Below are 12392 nucleotides of genomic sequence, written 5' to 3'. Positions count from 1 at the left end.
CTCAGAGTTTAAAACGTACATATCGAGCCCTTAGCGCCAAATTATCGTAAGCGACAAAACACAAATTTTACAGGAGAAGGTTCTTTTGATTGTTTTGAAATTTATACATAGAATTGAAAATTTTATGATGCGATAATTTCGTTCAAGCTATTTGTCTATTTTTCAAAAATATTTATAACTTTTGACAATTAAAAATTCATGGAAAAATATGACAAAAAATATTTTTTTATTGAATTTTTGCATAGATAAAAATTTTTCGAATTCAAATTAAATTTTTATTTATAAATAGTTTTTAATGAAATTTCACAGTTATGTGGATTTTTCTATTTAAAATGGAAAAATAAAAACAAATTTTGAAATTTATTATCAGCAATCCCGCAATATTGAAAAATTCCAAAAATGGGAATTTTTAGTTTTTTGGCTATAATATCCATACCAGGGTCGGTGTTATCGGGACGCTTTACAAGATAATTAAAAGCATATTGAACCATCTAAAATCGGTTACTATATTTTGATATCGATTATGCGATTTGAGATTTTTTGCCCTAAATTTTTATTTTACATAAAAAATAGGTGTTTTTTGAAACGACCTGGTCCCCTCGGTAACACAAATTTTGAAATTTGTTTTCCTTTAAAATATTTTACCAAAACTTAACTTTCAGAAAGTGGAAAATTTCTTATACATCCGCTTAGAAATTTTTTGCGATAACTTAAAAAGAAAAAAGTTATTTTTTCCCAAAAAATTAGCAAAAAATCGCCTTTTAAAATTTTTTAAATTCAAATGCATATAACTTTGGATTAGTCATTAGTTTTAAACAGTTCTTTTTCTATTTGACACATACATGTGTTGTTAGTGCAATAAAGGAAAACTGGAGAATATCGGGAAATATTTGGATACGCTGTTATAAAAAAACTGGAGTAGGGTGGGTAAAAATGTTGAAAATTTAATTTTCAAATGCGAATATCTCCTAAGCTATAAGAAATAATTGATAGCCACGACGATGTTTTTTATAGTGCTCGGTGAGGAGATTTTATGTGTGTAATTTTTTGGAAATCGGAACCCAAATCAAGAAATAATATCGTTTTAAAAATGTAACATACCCGAGGTATCCTACTTTAAGGGCCCTTGGTAGCGCTACTGGTGGGCTCATGAGGTCCATGTTCAAAACTTAAACTTGGCAACACTTCTTCTTTGCACATGTGAAATTTTATTTAAACCAATCGAACCATTTAGAAGTTACAGATTTATTTACTGTTTTTTTACATTTTTCGTTTACTGTAAAATGTAAACATTGACTTACGATAAAATCTTACCCCCTATATTCTTGAAGTTATTAACAATTTTGATATTCTGAGAACGCTAAAACAGCAGTCGGTCCATAAAATTTTAATTTCTGCAATAAAAACAAAATTTTAAATGTCGCTTACGATAATTTGGCGCTAAGGGCTCGATATGTAGAAATATTTTTTGTGTTTGCATAGCCGAATCTAACTATCTAATTGATTAGAATATGAATAAAATTCTCAAATGATCAATGGCAAAGTGACATGATGTGAGAGGTCCAATGAACATTTCTAATTGTTCCATATTTTAAATTTATTTTTTTCACACAAACTCACAATACTATCAACTATAATATATTTATCAGTATTAATATGTATCAGTTACTTATTTCAAATATAGCCAAGTCATTTTTTTATCACATATTTGTTGCAATTGACAATCAACATCTATAATTAATTGTTATTTAATATTAATATCATTTATATTTAGTGTTGAAATTTGAACAAAATGTCAACAATAAAAATGCATTTAATTTATCAAAATTGAGATGCATCTGTAGAATGTCACTAACTATAATTTTATGGTCATTTAATGTATTTTTATTTTCGTTAAACTATTGAAAAACTGTGTATGTGTATAAAATAAATGTTTAACAATTTAATTGTTTCCGTTAAATGATTTTAAACAATTACATTCAGCCCAATGCCTGTCTGTATTGTAGAATGCCTCCAAAAGTAATTATTTTTAAGTCTACAATTAAGTCTAAAAATGTCTCTGGGGAGACGATGAATTGAAACTAGTTTAATAGGAAATTTTTATATGATCTAATTTCCATTTAAATAACCTTTATATATATGAAAATATATAGTATTTAAGTTCTTTAATTGTTGTTAATGTCATGAATAATGATAATAAACACCACAAGTCCCATTGAATATAGATTTTACTTAATAAATTTACGGCCTATTAAAATAGGAGAAAACCTGAGATTATATGTAGATTACACATGTAACTAATTACATACATCCGCGTAAAAGTTAAACACGAAATGTGTAATTACACATAAAATGGCAACACCAATTATAATTGTATTGAATAGCACTGATTTACTGCGAAAGTTCAATAATACGTACGGCTATATTTAAATCACACATATTTATTTAATGCTTTTAATTGAAATGTTTAAATCTGTTTAAAAAATTCATTGTCAAGGTATCAAATTACGTTTAAATTAAACAACAATTTTTGATGATTATCTCAAATTAAAAACTAAAAAAAAAACAATAAAATAAAACTGAAACAATTGTTCAACTCACAATCTATTGTATGAGTCCAGCAGTTAAGAAAGTAGTCAATGTATCCCTTATAGACAATAATTGTCACTAATTTCTGAGCACTTGGTTGACTTCGATTTATATATTTTGGGGTAATTTGATACGTCTGTGCTCTATGTAGTGCAGAGATAATCTCAATTGGTTATTTTATACATTCCATATAATCTAGCGTGAAGACAATTGTCACATAAGTGTCTCTAATTAATTTATAGAGTATTTACTTTAAAATTTTATTTTGTACTGCACTTTTTTGTGAGCAATTTGTACAAATTGGTTTTATACAAATTGTGTTGATATAATTTTCAAACAGTTTCTTTTATTTTAAATTAATATACTGACATCACATGCACAGTGGTTTAAAAACTTTTTTTTTGAAAATAATTTGGTATCTTGGGAACTATTGGAGATATTGTTACGAAATTTCACATGGTTTGAGCTGTTTTAGAGTTGATTTACGTTTGTTCAGCTTGCTAGCGCTAATGGGGACCAGTACGTAGCCCCTCAAAGTTGGTCACCTCGGGTCTCAAATTTTTTAAAAAAATCGCCGAAAATCCATTTATGATCCAAAAAATACGCTTACAATTGTAGGTTATCTCTATTAATTGAAGATATATTCAGGTTTATTGATTTATTTTTTTTTTTAATTTTGGTCGATCTTTTTATGGTTTTTTAGAAATAGCGGGCCAACGGAGAGTCGAAATTTATCTTTAAAATATCAGCTTTATTGGCGATAAAATTCTAAACTTGTTACAGTTATCTCTTCCCTCTTCCCATTTTTACGTTTTTCCCAAAAAAAGCCCTTATATTTTTTCTTTTGTAGAAAAAAAATTTCTTCGGGACTATATATAATTTTTATATGATCCGGAAAGATAACTTAATGCAAAAGCGTGTAAAGAAAAAATTGGCTCACTTAAGCGGACATACCACCCCCTCAGTCCTATCCAAACTTGTCCAATTTAAAAAAAAAAATTCGGTTTGAGTAAAAAATTCTAAAAAGGCAAAGCACCGATCCACGAAAAAGCTCCATATTTGTATAACCCCATATGTTTCTTAAATACCTACTAAGTATTTTTACTTTCACATGGTAAATAACGTCACAGTCGTCACTTTTCTAAAAAAACTCAGTTTATGGAACACATTTTCCCCGTTTTAAGAATTTCGGTATTTGGAAATAAAAAATTTCAAAAATTCTAATGCCATTGCTTTAAGGACATTTGAGTCTATATTGGTTCCAAATTTTGTTATAATATTGTTACGTTTTAACCTTTTTAAAACGCTGGTTTATTTCCTTTAAATAAACCGGATACTTTTTATTGCAAATAAAAGCCGTTTAGTAGTTTAAAAATTGTAACAACTCTTTATTTATTCAAAATGTACAACAACAACAGAATTAAATAGCCACTCAATGTTTTTTTATACACGTTTATAAATTCTCAGAAATACAGACACTTTATAATGTACACGAATTTACTTGAAAAACACAACACACTTTAAGGCACTCAGTTAATGTTTATTCGAAAAGCGTCTCTGATAAAACTCACTAACGACTGCAACTTCTGCTACTATTTATAACACTGCCATCTGCACTCTAGATTGCTCTTTAACTATCAAAGTTCGAATATTCTAGATCATACGCCATCTGTGGTGTATTTTCTACAATGTTCCTTAACTGAATATTCGAATTCAAACAGCGTTGCCAACTTACGATCAATGGTCAACTGAAAGCTTTTATTTAATAATGCCCACAGATATGTTACAGTTTGCTATTACAGCACTGTTATTTGAAAGCATTATGCTACTTTTAAATCAGCCCTTAAAATCGTTATATTTGAATTTCGTAACAATATCTTTAATTGTAAAAATTTTAAATTAATTTATTTCCAAAAACAAAGTTTTTTAAACCACTGTGACATGTAACATAGCGTGAAGTCAATTGTCACTTTAGTGTCTCTAAGTATCCTAGAGTGTAGTTACTTTAAACGTTTAGTTTTTACTGTGCTTTAGAAAGTAGTTATTTTACTTCGCCAGGTTTGTTTACAAGCAATCGCTTATTGGACTGTCTATGAAAAGTCTTTTCACGTCCAGTACACTTTAAAATATCTAGTTATATAGCTGATCAAGTAACCAGAGACGGTAGCTGACTCTATGTATCCAGTATCTGAATCCAATGCGTTGACTACATTGGACCAGCTATCAGACAGTCTCATTGTAATCAAAGGACATGTACGAGTTAAAGTAACTTGTCACGTAGATAGTTATGTAACTAGTTCTCACCCTAAATGATAGGTTAAATCAATAGTTCGGGACAGTATCCTAGAACTGTAGGGTGTAGACTTAATTTTGGTATCTTCTCTATTAAAATGTGGTAATCCAAAGATCCATTGTTTGTCGAAAATGATGAACACATCAGACATATTAGGCCGGGGGTGTGAAAAACCCGCAAAAGGAATTGCTCATCTATTTCTCTCCTCTGCGGCTGTGTTAGGGTATAAAAACACTCTTTAATTTAAAAACTAATTTACTTATAATTTATTTTTTCCATTATTTTCCCTTTTCAGTTTTAAATAAAAATGGGCCTGAAAAAAGAATACCTTCGATATGGACGTTCAGCAAGAGATCGTATATTTGGTTGGCTGGGGGTGCCACCACCTGTTGCAAATGATTTCAATCGTAACGTGGCCACAAATACAAATGCGACAACAGGTTCAACGGGCAGTGTAGGTTCTCAACAAACTGCAGGCCATGCGGGCACAACATCAACGTCTTCACGCACCCACAGTCGTTCACATCCATTTATGCGCAGTCGAGCCACACCATTGTCAATGTTGATATCACAAGGAGCTAAACTTAGTAATAGTAAGTTGAAATTGAATTTATTAGAAAAAATACTATTAATACACAGAGAAAACAGATTAGTTGCGGAATTGAATGATACGATTTTTTAAGTTCTAGCTACAAAAAGTCAGTTATTAAAGATAAATTCCATTTGAAACAACCAAATTCTAGTCACCACCATCTTAAATTTTACAGTCACAACTGGCAATTTGGATCATTATAACTGAATCATTCAATTGGCCACAAACTCAAATTTGTTTTCTCGGTATAATTTTTTTTTATTTAAGCCATCATAACCTTAAACTTTTGAAACCAGTTCATATTCTTTAATTGTTATTTATTTAATTATTATATATTTTTTAATTAATTATTAAAAATATTAATGTGTCAAGCTAAAAAATATAATCTAGTAATTTAAAAAAAATATGTGTTGCAAATGAGGTTATAAAATGTTTTTAATTAAAATTTAATTATTTATCTTTCTAATTTAATGTTAGGAAAAATACATTATTAGCATTAAAGTATTTTTGTGAAATTTTGATCATAAAATAGCCATTAAATCAAATAAACACAATTTTGAACAGCAACTTTTTAACACAATTTATAAAAAGACAGCTTTTTGAATTTAGTTGTAATAGAAATTAGTTCATACTGTTGAGAAAAATAAGCCACAAATTGGATTCAAAACATATTTTCTTTTCTAATCAAATTTTACTTAATAAGGATATTTTTTTCTTTTGATCTGGTACAATATAATAGAAATAAAATGTCATGCCAATGTTTTTAATTTGTTTTCCTACGTGTACCTTAATTTTTCAATATTGGTTGTCATAAGTAAATTTGTGTGCCTGTTTTATTTCGTAATCTTATATGTACACAGAAAAATTTATATTTCAATTCAAACATTTATCACATATTGAACTGGTTTCAATTATTTCATAATTAAATCAAGTATTCATGTGATCAAAAACAAAATTTTCTGATATTTTCAATTGAATTTTGAATAGATAATTTTTGTATTTAAAGTTCATCCAAAATTATCAAATTCAAAACTCAAAATTCAATAGAAAATATCAGAAATGGATTCTGAAGGAAAACATGACGATTAGAATATAAAACAAGTAAGAAAGTATGGTCGGTCAAGCCCGACCATATAATACCCTACACTAAGTAAAAGAGCAAAAACATTTTTCTTTTAAAATTTCAATAATTTATATTTTTGAGTGATTTTCGGAAGTGGGCCTTATATGGGGGATATGACCAATTATGGACCGATCACCATGAAATTAGGTCGTGTGATTTATGTCTATATGAAAGTTTACTATGTTGAATTTTGTGTGTTTACCAATATTTTTAAGCGATTTATGCACGTTAAAGTGATTTTCGGAAGCGGGTCTATATGGGAGCTATGACTAATTATGGACCGATCGTAGCGAAATTTGGTGACATGAATTTTGTATATATAAAAGTTATTTGGAGTGCAATTTGTGGAGATACATTTATAAATTAAACATTTATGAACGATAAAGTCCAATTTCGGAAGGACATTTGTATGGGGGCTAGGTGAAATAATGGACCGATTTCAGCCAGTTTCAATAGGCTTGGTCCTTGGGCCGAAAAAATAATATGTACCAAATTTGATCGAAATATCTTCAAAATTGCGACCTGTACTCTGCGCACAAGGTTTACATTGACAGCCAGCCAGCCAACCAGACGGACGGATGGACGGACGGACATCGTTTAATCGACTCAGAAAGTGATTCTAAGTCGATCGGTATACTTTAAGGTGGGTGTTAGACTAATATTTTTGGGCGTTACAAACATCTGCACAAACGCGTAATACCCTCCCCACTATGGTGGTGTAGGGTATAATGATTTTGCATCCATTCAACATTAAATTGGGACTTATGAAGCAGTATGTGAAGGCATTAGATAAAACTGGTGCATGGTTTCTTTTAAGAAACTTTCCAGGTTTAAGTACAGAAAAACTAAAAGCTGGTATTTTTTATGTGAAATGAGAACTATTTGCTACCTTCCGCGGACCAGTAACTGTTGAAGGAAAGTTCGGTTTCAATTCAACAGTTATATACTGAGTTTTCCATTGTATGTAGGACATAATTTTCTGGTAGTCTTGCCTGCTTCCATTTTGCGGCACTTGCTGTCAGCCTTCTCAAGATATTGTCTGAAGTTTTCGCTTTTAATAGTACCAAGCGATATTGCGACATATACCAGTTCTATATTTGTAGGAAATTCGATGCTCAGAAACCCAAACTGGGGTCATATTAGATAGTCGTCCTGGACGGTTCTTCCATACACTATCTGACTAAAGTAGTAGTCGTATATAGTGACATAAGTACTCACACGAATGTTTATTTCGCGTCAATCTGGAAGACTTATTGAGAAATTGGCCCAACTTCAAAAGGCCATAAAAATTAAATTCGAGCTGTCTTTTCAAAACCATTTGGCAGTTCTGTTTACTTAATGGTCTACTTCCATTTCCCATTGGAATTGTTGAGGCTGGTTTTTCTTGTAGCACAGTGTTATTTAACCAGCTTAGGGCTCAAGCTCCATTTTAAACCTTGAGACTGTTACATTAAACAACCCTATGTACGTTCAGTTTCCATGACAAGCTAGATAATATCCAGATATTCCCATTGTGTTTTACAGCTTGGTACCTTGGTATTTGTGGTAAAAAGAACAAGTGCTGCGTTTATTCTCTATCTTTCTTTATCCAAGGCATTAGTCTTGATATTGCTAGTCAGAAACATATCGATAAGACTCGAGTTAACATAAATCAGCCCACCGAATTCTTACTGATCCCAAGACATGCAGTGATAACTTCAGATTTTAATGTGTTCAATATGCAGCTGCATATATTTACATAATTTTAACGCATTTTGGATTTTTTCTTAGAAATAGATTTTCTTAATAAACTCATTTTCAATAAATATTTCTTTATGTTACAAATAAGGTTAGCATGAATCACTTGTCCGCTACTCCAGATATTGGAGGTCACTACTCGAAATATTCCCAATTACACAGTGAAAAAAACACACGATCATGACTATATAGGTTCGACTCTACTACCAAAGTGTAGTAAAACCCTATACTCAGTTTGTCCATTTTGGTGACCGATTTGTTTTTATGGGCCCCAAAGTTTCTGAAAATCAGTGGGGTCTCTAAAAAAGGTGTCATCAGTTTTTGGTTAACAGCTAATTCAGGCTTTGTGATACGGCTTAACTTTATATGGCAATAATATAGCTAAAAGTCCGCCAAATAAATTTTGTTAAATTTTTTTCCCAAAAATAGCTTTTTCGTGCACTTTTGTTAAAAAAATATAGGATAAAAAAAATTTTTTTTTACTTTTTTTAGAATATCTTCCAGGGTCTCCTTCCAGGGTCTCCTAACAATATTTAGCAAAGTTGTAGCTACGGTAAAGTTGAACAACTCTTGAGAATATACCAATGCATTCTGAACGTGTCTAGTCACTCTAAATACCACATAAAAATCACTTTGTACCTTAACAATATTCGTTTTTACTATTTTTTGACGCTCAAACAAAGATTTGTTGTTAAAATAGTATGTTAAAGTCCACACTTCCATGTTGTGCTGTATTATTTACTCGGCTGAGGTGTTCGGAATGGGGATCAATGTCCCACATTTAAAAAAAAATCGGAAAAAGCCATTTATGAAGCTGAAATTTAAAATATAGATTAAGAAGGTCTTCAAAAATATGCTTTTGTTTGTAGGTTATCTCTTTTAGTTCAAGAGATATTTAGGTTTAATTTGTTTTTTAAATTTTGCTCGACCATTTTCTTGTATTTTATATATGATGGGCCTACGAAAGGTCGAAATTTGTTTTTTTTATATGACGTATATTTGCGATAAAATTCTAAAGAAAATAAAAGAAACCAGATAACAATTATTTCGTCCCTATAAAAAGTTACACGCATCCAAAGTTGAAGCATCTTTTTATATATTTCAACTTTGTATGCGTGTGTTTTTTAAGATTTTTCCCAAAAAAGTCCCCATATTTTTTCTTTTATAAAAAACAAATTTTTTTCGGGGCTATATACATTTTTTTGTGATCTGGAAATTGAACTTAATGATAAAACGTATAAAGTAAAAATTGACTAACTTAAGCGGACATTGTACACCCTGCCCTATCCAAACTTGGCCAATTTTAAAACAAAATTTTAGGTTTGAGTAAAAAATTCTAAAAACGCAAAGCACCGATCCTCAAAAACTCGTCATATTTGTATAGCCCTATATGTTGTTTATATACATACAAAACGTTTTTACTAGCATACTCTAAATAACGCCAAAGTGGGCTATTTTCTAAAAAAAATCAGTTTTTGGAACACTTTTTCCCCGTTTTAGGAATTTCGATATTTGAAAACAAAGAATGGCAACATTAGTGATGCCATTGACTTAAGAACATTTAGATCTATATTACTTCCAATTTTTATTGTGATATCTGTAACTGTTCAAATTTTACATTAATTCAAAGTTTTTATTTTTCTTGATGGAAAATCACCATTTTATAACATTGATAGTTTTTAAGGTAAATGACGTCCGGAGGAAACACAAAATTAATTAATTTCATTAAAATGTCAATCTCCAAGTCATAAGGTTTCCACCGATAGCAAAAATTTATATAAAGGGCTTATATTTACTCTTCAGAAGCTCCACAAACCTTGCCCACTTTCAAAAATTTTAATGCTTTTTCATATCATTCATCAAGCCGGTCTTGCGTGATCAAGATTGGATAAGAAGATGCTCCCGGATCATACTGATAATGATTTGCCTATTCTTCGTTATTCCAGTTCAATAGAGAAGTATACACTCGAACATACATTTTTAACAAAAAATTTTGGTTTAGAGTCAAAAAATAGTAAAAAACTAAAATGTTTAAGCTACAAAGTGATTTTTGACAGCTATTTAGAATGCCTAGATATGTTCGGATTGCATTGATATGTTCACAAGAGTAATTCAGATTTACCGTAGCTACAACTTTGCAAAATATTGTTATTGAAAAATTTGGAGTCCCTGGAAGTTATTCTAAAAAAAGTAAAAAAACAATTTGTCTTCCTATATTTTTTCAACAAAAGTGCACGAAAAAGCTATTTTTTGGAAAATTTTGTTTAACAAAGTTTATTTGGCGGACTCTTAGCTATATTATTGCCATATAAAGTTAAGCCGTATCACAAAGTCTGAATTAGCTGTTAACCAAAAACTGATGACACCTTTTTTAGAGGCCCCACTGATTTTCAGAAACTTTGAGGGCCCATAAAAAAAAATCGGTCACCAAAATGGACAAACTGAGTATAGGGTTTTACTACCCTTTGGTAGTAGAGTCGAACCTATACTATCATGATCTTGTGTTTTTCCAAAGGTCTTCATTTGTTGCATAGTGTTATTATTAGATTTCAATGTTTATATTTGGCCAACTATTAAAGTTGTGCAGATTTGAATTGCTATTTTAATTTCAGTTAAAAGGTTATACTAAATACAACTACCAAAAAATAATGATACACCCAGCTGTACAACTGTAATTGTTATACATTATTAAAAAGCCCACTGTCCAAATATTTATCAGAGAATTAAGATTATCATGAAAATCCATCTATAAATAATATCAAAACAAATAATAAAAGACAAGTAGTCAAAATACTTGTGCTCAAAACAAACAAAAAAAAAAAATACAATGTTGAAGTGACTCCAATATATTTGAAAATATGTATTACAATAATTCGATTAAGATAAATAGAGACCATAGAGAACTACATATAGAGTGGAAACTAGTAAAAAAACTCAATCAAAAAAATTACTCAAAAATATCACATCGTTTTTTTACTAATTCATTCTCACCACTTAGGTTTTTGACAACTGAGTTAGGTTTTTTTACAAGAGAGTTTCCGATCTATGAGTATATCTATAGTTTAAACTACTTCAGCACAGCTACAGATAATCTTAAAAAATAAAATAACTTACTAGTACTCATCGTTAGCTTAGCGTGCAAACGTTATAAGTTCCATTTTACAAATTTGGCAGAAAACACAAAAAATGTTTTGAAAATCCTTAGTTTTAAACATTTTTGAATTATTTGGTATAATTTATAATGCCATATAACCACAGTTTGGAAGAAGTAAGATTATATGTCCTTTTTGGGACTTAGCACATTTTCTATTAGTTATTTTCAATATTTTAGTGGAGTTGGCGGTACATTTTTTAATAAAATTTTATTCATTTGTATGAACTTGAGCCTGAATAATATTTCATATAATTATTTGTTCTCTAATTGTATTATTTTAACTCCGTTATTTGATTTGAAGTCGCCATTGTTGCTAAAGTTGCTGTCAAAAGGCAGTGCACAGTGGGGGAATTACAACAAAAAAAAGAGTGAAAACAAATATGTAACTTCTAAACCGACTGTACTATTTTAATAAAATTTACCATGGCTATAGAGGAGATGTAGTTGTGTTTTAGTTTTGAATTTGAATTTCAAACAACTAAGGGGCGGAGTCTCATGTTCCCAATGTGGGATTTTCTCCGATGTTTGGTAGTGCAGTAGTTGCCGAAAGTGTCAAAAAATAAACACAGCCTCTGAAGTGAGTATACACCAGTGAATTTTTTGATTTTTTTTAAGATCATAAAAATCATTATATTCCGACTTAACCCTTTAATGCATATTGTTGCCAATTGTCTACATTCCAGTTCCACTTAATTTTAGACGAATATAAGCTTGATACTAATTCAGATTCTAATTCAGAAAAATCTAATGGAGTACAAAAAGTTTCAGCTAACGAAATTCTAAATAAAACTAAAACTAAAGGATTTGATACTTTATACTTTATAGAAAAATAAAAGTAAAAATCATGCATTTAAGTGTTAAATCTTCATTTTCAGAATCGAATCTATTATTCAACTCAATATCC

At 30.1% G+C, this 12392-nt stretch overlaps 1 protein-coding gene across 1 annotated transcript in view; it reads left to right on the top strand.

Moving 5' to 3' along the window:
• The first annotated feature begins 5185 nt into the window (after positions 1 to 5185).
• The window catches only part of dsb (debris buster), a 71163-nt gene continuing 63956 nt past the window's right edge, over positions 5186 to 12392 (top strand). The window contains exon 1 of the mRNA XM_065504628.1: positions 5186 to 5475. Within this exon, the coding sequence (XP_065360700.1) occupies positions 5190 to 5475 (286 nt within the window). The 5' untranslated portion in view covers positions 5186 to 5189. The remainder of the gene's footprint in view (positions 5476 to 12392) is intronic.

Source organism: Calliphora vicina, chromosome 3 (assembly GCF_958450345.1).
Source record: "Calliphora vicina chromosome 3, idCalVici1.1, whole genome shotgun sequence".
NCBI lineage: Eukaryota > Metazoa > Arthropoda > Insecta > Diptera > Calliphoridae > Calliphora > Calliphora vicina.
Note: the sequence above shows the minus strand (reverse complement) of the source record. Positions and strands in the feature narration are given on the sequence as shown.